At 40.0% G+C, this 17,305-nt stretch overlaps 1 protein-coding gene across 1 annotated transcript in view; it reads right to left on the bottom strand.

Moving 5' to 3' along the window:
• The window catches only part of rbpjb (recombination signal binding protein for immunoglobulin kappa J region b), a 56,721-nt gene extending 41,244 nt beyond the window's left edge, over positions 1-15,477 (bottom strand). The window contains exon 1 of the mRNA XM_020937781.2: positions 15,265-15,477. Within this exon, the coding sequence (XP_020793440.1) occupies positions 15,265-15,284 (20 nt within the window). The 5' untranslated portion in view covers positions 15,285-15,477. The remainder of the gene's footprint in view (positions 1-15,264) is intronic.
• Between the last annotated feature and the right edge of the window lie 1,828 nt (positions 15,478-17,305).

The raw sequence follows: 17,305 nt of genomic DNA, 5'->3' as shown, positions 1-17,305 counted from the left end.
AGCCAAAGAAAAGGCGTCCATGTTGGGTCTCCCTCCCTTCCCTTCTTGACCGCATAAACATCAATGCTCCATATGGACGAACTCCTTAAAAACTGCTCCTTGGCCTGGCACACAATCAATACAGACATCTACATTCTGGCACAAGCGACCCACTCTATCCTCCATTGCACTGTATATTATATGTCTCAAATGTAGTGAATAATGAAATTTCCAGTGCATAGTTTGGAGCCGACCCGGGAGCACAGACACGCTCCCTTGATGCTTGTTCTATCTTTAATGAAGTCTCCTTTGTGAATCCTGTTTTCTCCGTACTGCCTGCCACCTGGCTCCATTCAAGCCTCAGATAACACAGGTCCTACAGGGAGAGGCGGTGCACACAATACTTTGAACATGCATTAGAGCCTACGCCGCACAAGAGGAATCAATCAAGAGGGATCTTTGAAATAACTGACATAATTAAGAGGTCTAGTTTTATACTAATTTATTAGAAAGTGTTTGTGGGTAGACCTTGCTGAATCTGCTATGTAAATGTCCAAAATGCAAAAAGATGCAAACAAACTAAAGTCAAGATAACACCTAAATTTGTGAATGCAAAACTAGAACAACCCAAGACATCCAAAACAAGTCTTTTAAAAGCTCTTAAAAAGGTAGCTGTCTGTGTAATCCCTCTGTCTTCCAGGCAGGATCCATAGGAAAAATTCTATTCTGTACAAAGGTTTTGTCCAGTGTTACAAAATGGAAGTTCAAGGAGAAAGAATAAACCCACAATCACAGTAAGCTAAAGGAGGTCATATTTCAGTTTGCTGTAATGAAGCGTCATACAAATCGAAGTTGAATAATAGTCTTGACTGGCTCTTCTGTCAGATATCAATAGCATATTCAAAAGATGACCTTAATTAAATGAATATAGCAAAACCAAATTTAACACATTATTTTTTTTTTTTTATCCATGTCAAATCTGGAAAGAGATGGGAGGGGGGGGACTACCAAGTTGCCAACCAGAATTTTCAATGGTGCACTGTGTTACAAGAAGGCCAGTTTCAAAATGAATACATGGCTTTCCACACCTCAGAAAAGTGTTAAAAATGTGCAAAGACAGTCACTCACCAATCGTTGCCAAAACAAGACACTGGTTGATATGTGGGTGCAACTTCCGCTTAAAATTGCTCTCTGCCCATGCACAACGCTGGCACCAACCCAACTTATTCTTTGTTCCTTTTCTAAATTAGACTAACTCCATTGCAGCTATCACCAGAATGGATTAGAATGTATGAGAAGTGTGTTTAATTGGGTCAAACGTTCAGCAATTGTATTTTGTTTTTGAATGAGAGCAAGGGTGGAAAAAATACCTGGCAGTGAAGCTCTTGAATCCTTAACAGCTCACAGTCACTGATTGCAAATCTCACATTAGCAATGCAGAGAGATGAAAGTGAGCGATGGGAGGAAGACATGGGGTGTCTGTTTTAAATAAATACAGCCACGGGAGACATGAGATACGCAGAGACCAGAGTGACCCCGCTGAATTAGACGCTGGTGATCAAACAGGAAGCCTTCTGGTGAAGTGACAAGTTGACTGGAGAGCGGCTTGGGTTTGGGGGTAAAGATGTCATGTGCTGGGGGAGTGTGTCAGGAGAGAGAGCGCTGTGAACCCTGAATGAACCACGCTTTTTGGTGCCCCCCGCCCTGTCTTAACACTGGCGGGCTGATGAGTCACTGCTGGAACCAGAGTAGAGACCCAGGGGGGGAACATCGTGACGAGAAGTACTCATCGACCGCGGATATGTTTACTGTGCAAATCGCCTCGAGCTGAAACTCAGGTAGCATTTTGGGACAGATACAGCAGTGACACCCGCAACTGAAGGTGATGTATGCGCTTTCTGCTGCTGTAGGACAGAGGGCAAGGCGTACCATTAATGCTACACCAGTGTGAGCCAGTCACAAAAAGGTATTGATACTGTATCTGAATAGATATGGAAAGGTCCCCACACAAAATTAATTAATGTGAGCTTTAAGCCATGTTATAAATGTTGTTACCTCATCAAAAACATACCTGGAGTTGTGTTTTTTTTTTCATTCACAATGTTGTCTGTCTTTATGTTCAAAATGTTCTGTTCCACCTTGTGATATCATGAAGTGGTAGTTTTCAAATTAACAGCTACCTTTTGTCTTTTGTTCAATAGAGATTGACAGTTACAGGGCTGAAATTATCCAAATTATTCTAACAAAGGTGTAAGGAGCCTAAAAACACTAAACACATGGAACACTTGCTGTATTACCACATGACATCACAACGTGGAACAGAGTGTTTTTTTGTTTGACTGAAGAACTCAATAAGCCTAAATATGCAGGGTTTGTGTATTAAACATGTGTAAATGAAACAAAACAATTCCCGATGTTTGTCATGAGGGAGCAACGTTATGACATAGCTTAGAAAATAGTGTAATATGGGCCCTTTAAGAATGTTACAATTAAAATGGGGCTTAAAGGGGACATTATGTGCAAAAACTACTTTTATGAGCTTTTCATAATGCAATAGGTTACCTCATCAATGGTTTACTCAAAAGTTGCATTTTGATTGATTTATACATTTTTGAGAAATACTATCTTTTCCAGCATTCAAGGCTGGAGTGTTCAGAAGTTCTGTTTTCACCTACCCCCATCTCTGCTCTTTACTCTGCAACAATTCAAGACAACAACTCAACAACTCCAAGTTATACCAGTAGGATTCCATAATGTCTTGTGGACATAATGATCTATGTATGTTATAGTAATTAGAGCCCGACCGATATGGATTTTGTGTGGCCGATATGAAACCAATATAATGAGAGTTGGAGCTGCTGATAGCCGATATAATCACCGATATATTTAGTGGTGTAAAAATTCACAGTAAATCTTGAATTGTTTAAAAAACTTAGGTTTGGCTCTAGTGGATTCTAAATTGGGTTTATTTAGTCAACATTTATTGTTATTCTGACACTTTACATCATATTTACAGACAGTAGATTGGCCTAATGGCATTTTTGCATCACATTCTTGCTACTAGTGATGGGTATTCCAGTTTTTTGTTTTTTTTTGGTGAACCGGCTCTTTTGGCTTGGCTTACTAAAGCAGCTGGCTCTTTCAGCTCCCAAGCGACTCTTGAGATTGTTTTGTTGCAAGCAGGACTAAACCAAAACTGAACCAGGGCTGAAAAAGGACTAAACCAGGACTAAAACTGATTTAAACCATGTGTAAAACAGGACTAAACCAGAAATGAACCAGGACTGAGTGTCGGGACTCGGTCTCTCCCTCAGTCTAGCCCAAGATTAGTCCTGGTTCATTCATTTTATGCTGAACTGCAGCCAAATATGCACTTTTTTTTATCCTATGCACACGCAGATTTCTGAAAGTTTCGTTTTCAGCCGCTGCTGCTGTCAAACTACGGGTCTACAAGCGACTTGAAGAGAAAAAGTGAGAAAAAGAGAAAACACGGCTCCCAATAAGAAGCATGCTCCCGTTGTTCGCTTCAAAGAGCCGGCTCTAATAGTCGCTTCGATCGCGACCGACCCATAACTCCTAGCTAGTAAAGAAACTACCGCTATTAGCCTTTAGCCGTAAAAACGTGCGCGCCGCGGTAATTAATTATATGCATAAATGTGGATCATTCACACGTCTATTCACAGCTCATTTACATATCAATGCTGGTCCAGTAACAAATATACGGCCAATGTAGTCACTTTACAATAGACCAATAGAAAACAGCATGTTTATGTGTGAGAGCTACAGCAGCTAATCGCTAATAACAAATAGCCAAAACTAGCTTCAAAGTCGATGTATTTCCAACACTCACCGCTCACACAGGCTCCTCCTCACATCACAAGTCTGCACTAATAAATGTCCTTTTAATCCAGACTCAAGCCGATTGTCCGTAAAAAGAATATAATCTCAGTGTTGCGCACCGCTGCGGGTGTAAACAATAGCACGTGACTGAAGTGACGTGACCCTGGGGTTGTGTTCAGGGACAGTACGGACACAGACACAGACACAAATTACACCGCAGATAAATACTGATGTGGAGCCACATATTAGGACATTTATCTGTCTGTAAATTGGATTAAATGAACATAATGTAGAGAGTCTAATATTTATAACGAGGTATAACATGCCGACGTGAAATATCGGCCCATATCAGCAAGCATATCGGCCGATAGACGATATGTCTCCAGATGCCCATATCGGCCAATAATATCGGCCAGCCGATATATCGGTCGGGCTCTAATAGTAATTATACAAATATATAAATTACTAAGAAAACATATGTCTAACATAATCTACAGTTTGAAAATATACCAGTAAATTAAGTACAATTTTAAATTGTAAATTACAGATGCTATAATAAACCTTTTTTTTTGTAGTTTCAAACAAAACCAATGTAAAAAGTCACTACACAATAAAACAACTAGCATATCAGTAAATTAGGAATGCAAAAGACACAAAAGATACAGATAGCATTAATTTTTAAAGAAATGTGAAATGACAAATTTTGCAAGTCCAATCAGAGACATGGCAAGTGTTAAACCACAGGAACCACAAACTCTGAACTTCACACACTGTCCTGTTCAGTTTAGTTAAATTAGCATGCTGCCTTCAAAAAACATGTGAAAAACAAAAGGGAAAAGATTAGTCATAATTCTTAGCAGGCTGTGATTTACAATTCCAAAAACATGAATATTGTTGAGGGAGATCAAACAAAAGCTATGTATTAGAGATCGACCAATATGGTTGTTTTTTCATGCTGTGAATATTTTTGGGCTGATATGTGGGGTTGATTTGGATTATTTTCCCCAAATTCTGTCATTTAAATTTACTGTAAATTCACCCCTTTTTTTGTTTACCACAGACCTCTAAGAGAAGAGTCACATTTTTGCACTGTTCTTTCAGCAGTGAAATGTTCAGATAAAGCTTTGTGTGTATTCTTCTTATATGGTTTTATCTCCATTATGTATTTTTGTAAACTGTGTAACATCCCACTTTCACTACAGTACATCTGAATATATGTGCAAAACAGAAGCTTGCTATAACCAGTCAATTTCCTTAAAGGTGCTCTCACACTGAACCATCCCACCTTGTTGCAGCCTTGTTCCTAAATTTCAGTATCATTCATCTTCAGCAGACACTTATCCCCCTCAACACAGCAGTGGTGCCACCGTATTTTTACCTTGACTACCAAAACCCATCCACAACTGTCAACTACCCTCTGGACTGCCTTTGACAACTTCAGTACACTGGGTGATTTATTACAAAGCCTTGCATAAGCCTTATACAACTCCAACAGGGCATGTGGTTAGCGGTCTATTCATATTGATACATTAATGCCGGTCGAGTTGTGTGCCAGGTATATCAGTGTATGCTGGAAAGATAAATGTGTGTATCCAGAGACTACAAAAGCCTGATAGTGGAGTCCCAAGTTAACCCTTACCTGGTGCCAAAAGAGGGAGCCTTTTCTGTTTGGTATGTCAATACTTAAAGTCTATTATACACATAGTTCAAGGTCTGAGCTGCACTTAAAACTTTGGCTAAAGCATCAGACAAACAACAGATAGTCCAGTATAGCTGCCCTAAATCACCAACATCAATATTTTGTTTGGGCTCACCACCTGCTTAAAATAAAAGACATTAAGATTTATTTTAACACTGCCACATTATGGGTTAGTAGTGCAGCAGGAAGTCTAAAAATAATTTCTAGTGATATGGTTTCCTTATTTTAAATTGTATTATGCGAAGCAGTACAGAGTAGCTGGTACGTGAGTTTCTCATCAATTAAAGTTATATATTTGGAGAAAAATTATCAAAATCTGTTCTATATCGGGGCAAAAATATCGGCAGAGCTTAATCGGCCACACTCAAGTCTAAAATATCAGTTATCGGTTATGGAAAACCCCATATTGGTCAATCTCTGATACTAACCATTACTCACTGACAGCAAAAACAGTGTTGCATTGGACAAAAACAAACATTATACTCAGCTAACTGAAAAAGGAAAGCAAAATATCAGTCTTTTTTAATACATTCACTGTGCAACTGGATGTCTGTGAATTAAAGTAGGTCATATACAACTTATTTAAAATGACAAACACTTGTGCCACATGTAAAAAACCTATTAAATCCAAAAGCTTAAACCCCACATGATAATATTGAGTGTATTTTAAAAGAGAATCTCCAGTCCTGATTTGGTCTATATTAATCATTTATAAGTCCAATCCATGGAAATCAAACTTCATCCTAAAGGCTAGACTACATCTTATGGGGGATGATGGAAAATGGCTGGCCAGACCTTATGTCCAGACAGACTGTGTCCAGACTGTTTTAATGCATGAATGGGTAATTCATTTCATAAACCACATGTTATATATGATGTGTAACTTAATAAAATTATTTGCACAGAAGCTAAGTATATATGACCTTCCAAATACACTGTATGGAATTTGATCATTAATATTTTATGGCCCATAGTCAAGAGAGAGCCAGCACAGTCAAAAATGTGTGTGTACGTAATTTTTTTAAAGTGGTGATTTTACTTTTGGCAAGAACAGTTGTGCAACACCAACAAAACTGAAAAAGGTGTTTGACTCAAAGAGATAAAGCCCCATAAATTCGACCAATGAATTCCTTCTATGTGTGTTTCTTGTAAAATCTTTGGGCATGTGTCAGCTCCCAACTAGCCTCACTTTCAGCCAGCCCTCAAAGCCACCGAAAGGCCTTGGTGTGCTGCAAGCATAGAGAAAATAGAATTCCTGGCAGAAAGAGAAAGAGAGAAGCATGACCTTTAGCCCACATGCTGTGAGACGATCCTTAGCAAACCCCAACGAACCGGGGACTGCCACGCGCTTAGCAAAGACTGTGTCAGCAATAGGTCTGTCTGGTTTCACTGTTTCTGGTCTGATGAGGAAGGGGGCAGAGGCTCTATAGAACACTTGTCCTTTTTAAGAAATTATGCAACTTCAGTAACAGCCAAAACAGCGTTGCTTGAATCTTGGTTGTGGTCTGACATGTCTGTATAATGATGAACGGCGAGACTGTTGGTCACTTTTGCAAAGAAAACAAATGGATATCCTCAGTGAGCTCATGTCAAAACTCACGTACATACTTTAGAGGCGCTTCCGAAAACAATGGCACTGGTAGAGAACATTGAACTGCAGCCACAAGAGTGAAAAGATCAACCACAACAAGTAAAAAGCTTCTCTTTAGAGTGAAACGAGAGCGAGCGCATTGTTTCCTTAACCACGATCAATTCAACTGTTCCATAAAATGACACAGATGCCTATTACTTCATTGTGATTCCAAGTGAAGGCCAGAGTTTCCTGACGTCAAGAGCCACAGGAATGCCACCAGGCGGATTCTTCGACGGAGCTCGGCGCAGCCTTAGTCAAACAAGCAGACAATGCAGAGGAGCTTGAAGATAAGAGTGGGGCCTTCCTGGTTTTCTGACCTTGTCCATGTGTCCGTCTCTTGCTCCCCATCCACTCATTTTCCTGGCAGTCCATGGCTCGCCTCTCTGCCCCTTTCCTGACACATCCCTATGGTCCTTACCTCAGTACATCGGTACTCATGTTTGGGCAAACTGGCAGTGGTTCTCCCCACAGACAAACTTGTGATGAGTATAAATGAACAAATACGAGCTTCCTCTGTGTGCATCTGCAGGTCCGCCTGTCACGCTAATACATTTTGAAGCTCAATATAATGCTCCATAAAAATATTGCGACAAACAGTAATATTGAAACTAACCAACTGACTCAATAAAAATAACCCAAGATAATCTCAGTAAATCTCAGTAAACTAACCAGACTGTATCATTAAAAGCCCTGAGCTGCAAAAAATAAATAATTAGCCACAGAAGTCAGTTATTCAATCGGCAACAGCTGAAGTCTTATTATATTACAACAAAAATACCTTGGGTAAAATACTCAAATCCCCATTTTTGCAAAGTAATTGTACACACAATAAATATTGAATATATATTGACATATAGTATTCCAGCTTTCATATATTGAACAGTAAATCAATATAGTAATTATCATGACTGGCCTATCTGTAGGGTCTGGCAAGCTCCTATTGGCAAAGCCTTGCTAGTAATTTATAAGACAAAAAATGTAAAGTTAAGTACGGTTTTATATTGAAGGATAGCTGTCTGTACTTTGAACTTTAATAATTTTGTTTCGACTACTGTGAAATGCTTTTGAATGTTTTGTTTTGTTTTTTTCAAACTATTGCTAAAAATAAATAGTTAGAATTATATATAAAGATGCACTGTAGTTTAGGACTAACACATATGGATTTTTACTTTGTAATTGAATACATTTTGGCCACATCAACAAATCAAGTCAAAAGTCCATTATAATGCAAAATTGACTCTTGTGAGCTTTGAACCATGTTAAAATGTTGTTACTTCAAAAACATATCGAGAGCTGTTTTGTTTCAATCACATTTATTTGGAGTAACCATTTTTATTAGTCTGTTTACATCTCCAAAGCTCAAAATGCTCTGTTCCACCTGGTGGTTTTCAAGTTAACTTTTGATCAGTTAAGTTTGGCAATTCCAAGGCTGAAATTACCACATAACTGTAGTATTACCACATGTGTAAAATTAGACAAAATATAACTCCTGGTATGTTTTTGATAAGAAAACATTATAACATGAACATAGATCAGAAAATTGCTTAATATGGGCTTTAACAAAATAAGAAGATGAAGAAACAATGCATAATCCATCCAGCTTCATTTAACCTGCATGCATGACTTCACAGTTGCAAAAATCAGAGCTGAGTTTTAGTGTTGCGAGTGTGCATTCAGTTTTATGGCGGTACTTAAAATCCCAAGGCAATGTGAGGGTTCTTCCAGGAAGCTTTACTACAGACTGCCTTATTGCCTGCCACTCCCTGCTTATCTATTACAGCAATAGCGGCGGTTGCTTACAGTGGTGGGAGGCCGCTGCTGTGGCTGTCGTTAGGGGCTTTCCCAACAGGGGAGATCCTGTGTACATTAGCCACCTTCCTCCACTGGACGAGCCGGCCTGGTGCTATGGTGGTAGAGCAGATGAGTGTTCTGACAGCATAGGGGCTTCAACAATAGATCTGGGCTTGCACGAGCACTGCCGAGAATAATAAGGCAATTATCTGGGCCAGCAGAATAGGAAAACAACACTTTCCTCTGTGTAAGCCGGCCCCTCTGGTGGATTCTCCTCAAAGCTTAGGCAGCACATTCTGCTCTTGTATCACTGTGATTATTAACCACAATACCGCTGAGAATTAACAATGGCCAAATATATATTCATACTGGTGAACTCTAATAAAAAAATGCTCTTTAAAGGTGCACCTTTTCAGGTAAAGGAACCGCCAGTTACTTGTCTCCTTGAAGATGTTACTGTTTACCTCCATTATTCCAAAGTATGGCAGTAAACTTTTCAATCTCCACAGAAACAAGCAGGAGACACCACCAGGCCAATTTATAGGTGAGATCTGTGAAGAGGTGCTCCCACTCACAGCAAGAATGCATGTTTTTAAAGGTATTTTGAGCAATAAAAACACACATAATTTAATAAAGGCATCTTATGTAAGTTTAATACCATATTGTACAGGCAAAGCAATAACATGTCAATGGTAGCGAATCCCCAAAATAAAAGTCACGCAAGTGCGCCTTTAAGTTCAGAGTAGGGGGCTTGGTGACATGTGCCTTCAAAAATAAAAACACAAAACTATGTAATATATCCACATAAGATCCCATTTGACATGAATTTTTTGGTTTGGTTAAGGCCTTATTCAGTCCAAGGGTTATTACTCCCTCCAATGGCAAAGAATTTAACAATTACTTCCTGTGTCTACTGGCAACATTTTCAAATTCAGTATGAAGAAATTTTTTGTCATCTTGTCAACAGACTAATACACCACTAAATACCAAAAGAATCTATTGTTGTACAAGTGGGGTTGAAAAATACAATGATGTAGCCATTATATACTTCCCATAAGGTAGGAAGCAGCAGTGCTCTGTGAAGTTGAATGAAAGTGAATGGGACAGGGAAAGGTTTTTCTGAATGAAACAATATGAAAGCAGAGGGACAGTGGGAGTAAAAACTGCTGACACAGAACAAGCCACAATTCCTTGGGATATTGTTCCAACAGCACACAGTTGTTCCAAAAGAAGTGTAAGGAAATAGGTAACTTTGTTTCAGCATTTTGTCATGTAGAGCTTGTGCTAAGGTTTTGTCCACTCGGCTGTCTATCGCTGCGCCAACAACAACACTAAGAGGGCTTGGACTTCTCTCAAACATGACGCCAGGCTTGTTTTCAAAACCACACCGGCCTTAAATTTACATTAAAATGCTCTGTGCTGTGAACTATGTGGAACAGTAGTGTCTGTTGGGGTATTAGACCAAGGATGAGCTCAGACTAATGTGGTCCAAGTAAATAATAGGTAACATAACAGCTATTGAATCAGAAATACAAGTTTAGCAACAGAGCCAGTCAGAGCAAAGTCAAATGTTTTGCTTTGTTCTCATTTCAAAAGCTATGATCAATAAAACTGGCATATTTGTACACTTAAGATTCTTATTTTTAATCAATTTCATATCACATTATCAGTCCAAATGTAGCGAATAATTATACTGAATGGCACTCAAATACTATCATATTTGTCAGATTCATTTCTCAATAAGCTGGGCTTAGCAATTGTCAGGTATGACTTTTTTGTCATTCTTCTTAAAGCATATTCTAAACTACTTTGCAAAAAGTGGGTCACACGGTCATTAAAATTTTTCTTTCACAGTTCAGCTAGGATGCTGTTTAAACTGTCATCAAGGTTGTAGCAGGATTTAGAAACATGGCTTGCAAAAATGATGCTTTAGGTTGGGCTCCATAGTACAGATTTGTGTGGAAATATTTCTTAAAGAACTCATTCACAAAAACATCCATGTCAAATTGGCCCAAATCTCCTACCTTCTCCAGTCTTGCACGAGAGGAACGAAAAAGCAAAAGTACATCCTGCTACGGTGTATCTGGTTTTCGCAACATGGCTCAGGACCAAGACAAAAAGGACACTAGTTTGGAGAGGGTCCAACTTTGACTTAAACGTGCACTATGCAACTTTTTGGTTGGGGGGGGACCATCATCTGCTTGTTTCTATGTCTGTGACATTGCTTTTCCTGGAATGTTCCACGGTATAAGATTAAACCGCGGTTCTTTACATTTATTCAACTACGTGTGGTTTTACAGCTCTAAAATACCTAGAAAAACAGGCATTCTGAGCAGGAAGCAGGCCATGAAGATAGAAAGGATTAATGCCATACTGTGAAACATTTCAGATGACGCAACATCTCCATGGAGAAAAGGTTTTTGACGGACCATCCACCAGAAAATTACACAATGCACCTTTAAATCAAAGACAAATGCTGCTTCTCTGCCTGAGGAGTCTCGTGCGGTGGCTCCCTTGAGACGGACAGACACAAACAGGCTACTCGTCATTGCAGAACAAGTTGAATCTGAAACTGTAGGCTCCAGGCAATAGTTCAATCATGTGGAGTAATGGATATATGTGCAGACTTCCAACAAAGGGCTACTGTACACAGGAGATTCAGAGCCCCTCAAGAGGTCTGGCATAGGCATGTTTGAGTTGGTGCTATACTTCCCCTCTGGCGTGATGCCGGCACACTTTGAAGGTTTTCACCGCTCTGAGTGGACTCGGGGCAGTTCTGAGGGTGACCGATCATGTAGCGTGGATCTTCCCTATAGTTTATCTAACGTGACAATTTAATCCCATTCTATATGACACAATAAACCGTCCAAAATATGAGACGAACTCAACAGATCAATACAAAGTTGGGAGAAAGTGACAAAAAATGTTGTGTGTAATCATATACAGTCTTAAACTTTAAAGTGGTTGATTTTATTTAAAAAGGTGTACTATTTGTATGTATTTCCCTTGTGAGTCAATAAAGTTTGTCTAAGTCTATGTAAATTATGTGGTGAGGGGTTGCCACCTCCCACTAGTGTCCATGGTAACATTACTGTTTTGCTAGGAATGTTCCACAGTATGTCACTGAACTTGTATATATTCGATTACAGGTATTTTCATAGCTAGAAATATCTTAGTATTCACAGATCTGCTTAGTAACTTGGACTGGTGGCTGGTCACATGCTTGTCACCAAGGAGATAGAAGTTTAATGCCGTACTGTGGAAAATTCCAGGCAACGCAATATTTTCATAAAGACAAGCTGGTGGATGATCACACACGAGAAAAGTTGGATAGTGCTCTTTTAGGAAAACTTTATACGTTATGGACTTATCAGAGTTACTTTCTCACTTTTTACCTAATGACATTACAAGATGTCCACGTTAAATCTTGTAAAAGATCTCTAAGCATTCTTCCAAGTGCCTTCAAATAGTCTGTGGCATTAGCTGAACTGTAGTTGAACTGGCCATCTTGAGTCATTTATTTACAAAAAAAATACACTTTACTTTTACTTTTAAAAGAATAACCCTTTGTGTGTGTGATGGCAAGGGCAATTATTAATGTATAAGCCTGCTTAAACCTTTGAGTTATCTTTGAGTTTGCCTCTGAGGGACTCTTTTAACTCTAGCCCACCATAAAGGTCAGTGCTTCGACATCTGCTGCTCCCTCTGAACCTGTCTTTTCATGAAGGCGACTCGGGGAAGAGGAGAGGACCCTAGGGAGGACATGCATGCGCGCGCACACTTACCCACCTTCCACTCTCCACACCATTCACCTCTGTATCAGCGGCAGCTCAAACCACGCGTGCACTCCCCTCAAAGGATACAACACGCATTTGTGGCGCAGAGAAAGGCTCAACGGTATCATTACACCAGAGTGGAGATGCCCGGATTTGGCTCAAAGACAACACTCAAGGGGGGAGAGAACATGGGTGGCTGTGGTAGGATGACCAGACCGGAGCTAAATGGAATCCCGCTCCCCCAGGGAACATTGAAGGCAGAGTGGTGTTGAAATAAGTGATTCATGCTTTTATCATCCCAGGTGAACAGAGGTGCTCTTTCAGCTATTACACTGCAGGTTTCTGGCAGCAGCAGGCACAGAGTATGAAAGCAACACTGTCTTCTCCCCAAGCATTTTGTTTTATTTTGCCTTCAACAACAACATGGTAAAAGAGGCCCTGAAATTAAATGTATTAAATGTATCATCAGATTTGTGGGATGTCAGAAATTTACATGTTGGAATAATCCACGCTTTGATTCCTGACGTGTTCCAAGTACATTATAGGCCATCTATCACTTACAACAAACAGGCAATGTTTGTAATGAAAACAGCAGATTAATACATGCTTTATGAAGCATAGGAATATTGTGAAAACACAGATCATTTACCAGTGGTCACATAAAATTATAATAAACAATTACTGTATTTAATATTGCACCAAAAAAGTGTTTAAGGTGGCACAAAATAGAGATAAGATACTTAAGTGTACATATTTTGAAAATTATGCAAAACCTGTACGGTATCAGAGTAAACACAAACTGGACTTTTTACAAATGATCCGTTTCTGATTCAAAAAGAGCACATCACTGTGACTTTTGTTAGTATGATGCAATTGCAAAAAAATATCTTCTGGTCATTTAATCAGGAAATATGACCCACAAATATGCCCAAAACAGTTAACAAACATTTTGTTCGAAGCTAACTCTGATTCATGCACAAAGTGGTCTAATCAAAGGCACTCCTATGACCATTTATCCAGTCATAATCCCATTAGCAGTAGTGTTTGCAGCCCCTCCCTGGGCAAAGCCAGAAGCATTCAAAGCAGTGGTCAGCCTGCGATGCCTTTGGCCGTTACAGTGAATGACCTACCCTCAGCTAATAAAGACCTCCTTATGGCACTTAATTTTCTGTTAAACCTCACCAGCCCAAGCCAACACACAAGCATCGACCCCACTCACGCAAACAGTCAAACACACATGAATCTGCAGATATCATCTGGACAGGTGGCCAGCCACCCAGACCTGACCCGGCTGCCCTCTGCCTCCCCCTTGCTCCCCCTCAACTGAAATCAGTTCAGGTCTGCTGGAAAGCCCCAAATGAACATGCAAACATCCCCTCCCCAAACAACGCACACACCTCCAGCAAATGTCTGTTACGCACTGAGCTGTCTGTTAGGATTATAGCACAGCAAAACTCTGTCCAACCTACAGCCCGTCTAGGACACTGTGTGAAGACTAATATACAGGAGAAATGTGGTAAATCACAATTATAACCAAAACAAACGTAATAGCGTAGTAAATTCATCTGCTCTCATAGAAGGTGCAGCATAAACGAATGAATGAACAACAGATAGCCCCAGAACATACATTTCGAATGAGAAGACTCGAGATTTTTTTTTTTTTTTTTAACAAATTAAGTCCGACAGTTCATCACTGGGTCAGGATGACTGGAAGGTTTTGATAAATTTGCATAGCTGTTACAGCAGCGACGCAAAGCCTTTATCACTATTCTGTCCTTAGATGCACTCCACATCTTCTTAAGGATTTCTACTGCTTTTGAGCGCTATTTAACATTACCGATCAGCCACACAGTCCGACGATACAGACATTTCGGAAGGACTTGATAATACGCTAAATTACAGTGCTCCAATTCAACGCTCCAAGAATCTCGGCGAGCACGTTGTGTGCATAGGGAAGTGCTTCGTGGTGTCAATATTTCATAAACAGTGGTAAAAGAACGCCGTGCTCACAAAGCTACAACGTGTTTCTATCCCATGTCGCTAGCTGGGCTCCATTATCGGACAGCTAGCGGTGTTTAGTCACAGTAGTAAACGTGCAGGCTTTGCGCAGAGCACGCTTCGAAAACAAATGCAGGACTCCGTACAAAAGGGGCGCTGCTTGTGTTAGAGCAGAGGAAAATGTAGAGACCGAAAAACCCGCTCTGGGAACATGCTTCAAGTGCTGGAGTGTGTAGCACGCTGATCACGCTGCTAGCTAGAGCTCGCTGTTGTCTCGGGAAAGACCACCGAGGGTGAAGTATCGCTTAGCTGGGCTAGCTCACAAAACACTGCAGCAAGTCAGCTCGGGCAAGAAACTGGGCAAAGGAAAACACTCACACGCGATCACACTGAAACAAAGAAACCACTTATAGCTGCTCAAGTGAGGGGTGCACGTGAAAAACATACCCGGGTACAACTTAGTCAATAAAACAAAGACATTTTTATAATAACAAGTTCTAATTTGTTGAACTCCAATCCCCAGCTCCAACCCCGAATCTCAGACTCACCCTGTCACAACAGGCGCCATCTTCCACAAACTCTCACCAAAACTCCAATACTCGCGATATCCTTTCTCTCCCACAGTCCAACAATCCGCCGAGACAACACAAGCAGACTGAGGTGCAGGGACGAGGAGACGGAGAGAAAGGGGTGGGTGAGGAAGATGAGAAAAGGGGAGGCGGCGGGCGGGCAGCAGCGACACGGAGAGAGAGTGAGCGAAAAGGGCAGACGCCACAACAACAGGCGTGGGAAACTTCCGAGATCACGCGAGACCTGGAAAACTCTCATAATAGGCAAGCACTGGGGGGAGCATCCCGTATCGCGAGAGTATGTTATAGTGGAGTAGTTGTTTATCTTGTGGGGCTGAAATACTATTCCCACGTGTTTACCGGGTAATAAATTAGTCCACCAATTGGTTTAAAAATAAGCACATGCGGGTTTCGTTTTCCCAGGCTTACAGTAGGCTGTATGGCGGATAGGTCTTAGGTCTGTTAACTGTGGAGAGAGTGCAGGGTATGTGCTATAACGTAATGCCAGCAACTCGATCAAAATATTTTACTTTCTAGACTCTTGGCAAATATGTAAACAAAAATCAGAAGCACTTCAAGGTCTCACTGCATTAGAGCAAGAATGAGTGGAGGATTTCTGTAGTTTATGTACACCAAATTGACGTTTCCCATGGGTAACATTGGAGTTCCTGTTTAGAAAGTGGAAACAATGGTGTGAACACATGTGAATGGGCCATACAGGGCAGATTAGAGCATTGCCATCACAGTGAGGAGTCCCATGATTTACCCAAACTTTAGCCCAAGCACAAGGAAAGCTCTTATTTGGACCCTTTTGGGATTTATCTTTAGTTTGAGTGTATTTCCAAAAGTTTATCTGTTACATTCCCACAGTAAATTTACAGGGTGAGTTTTGTTAATTTGGCAGGATGGGAAAACCATAGCCTACACGTTTATGTACATTCTCCTCACTTGGCATACCTTAATTTGAATACGTTGAGGTATCTTTGTTCACATCAAAACTCATTTTAACTTCAAAGAAAGCTGCATTTTCAGCTCTTTAAAAGACTGGAAGAGTAGCCTAAATCAATAATTGATTGAATCTGTATATTCAATCTGGATTATATAGTAGGCATATAAAGCCATGTAATAAAAAGTCAAACGTATAAATTGTTGAATTTTCCAAGTTAAAAAAGAATCAAATAGTGGCTGAGGCATTTGCATGAGAGTTTCTGCAGCACAAAGCCAAATGAAGACATCAAATCTGGGACCTCAGCCTGCCCTCAAATATTTTTTCCTTCCTTCTGCTCTTTTATACTCAACTAGCCTCTTCCATTAAAGAAGACATATTGTGCTTTTGTTTGCTATATATTTATAAATCTATGACACCAGTGGATCATCATGTATTTTGGACATTTTCGCAATATCTGTCTAAACCAGCTTAATGAAAGAATTCACTCTGCTGATTTCCTTGTTGTGAAATTGCCTTGCCAGTTCCCTCCTGCCCCTTTTATGATACATAAAAAGTATAAGTATGTATATAGTATAAAAGTATATTTGTTTTTTTATTACTCCTTCAAGACATACATTTTAATGTCATATACTGTGCACACATTACATTAGTATGTAGTATATATAGATATACAAATGCATTCATATGCAAATACAAACCCACATACTCAAAGTGCACTGGTTAGTTTGTCCAAAATTTCTGTTGTAATAATATGTGTAATTTATAAAAGTAACATAAACCCTGACATCCCCTTTAGTTAATTTAGTTATTAAAAATTTTGGTTCTTATGCTTTCCGTACTTCTTTGTTCCACTTTTTTGTTACTAAGCCAAAGTAGCCCCCTGCCTGCGCTCCCCTAACGCCCGCTGTCTCATTAAGGCCAAAAACCATTTCTTTTATTAGAGACTCCAGTCAATTCAAGTAATCATGACTAAGCCATAAGCCCCAGGTTTATAAATCCATTCACTTGACTACTTAAGCTCGCTGCTCACAAAGAAAGCGGCAGATTGCAAAAAAGAAAGACTGTCGTCCC

This window comes from Boleophthalmus pectinirostris, unplaced genomic scaffold, assembly GCF_026225935.1.
Source record: "Boleophthalmus pectinirostris isolate CB_2022bp ecotype Guang Dong unplaced genomic scaffold, ASM2622593v1 HiC_scaffold_20, whole genome shotgun sequence".
Taxonomy (NCBI): domain Eukaryota; kingdom Metazoa; phylum Chordata; class Actinopteri; order Gobiiformes; family Gobiidae; genus Boleophthalmus; species Boleophthalmus pectinirostris.
The sequence above is the reverse complement of the archived record's forward strand: the minus strand, read 5'-3'. Positions and strand labels throughout refer to the sequence as shown.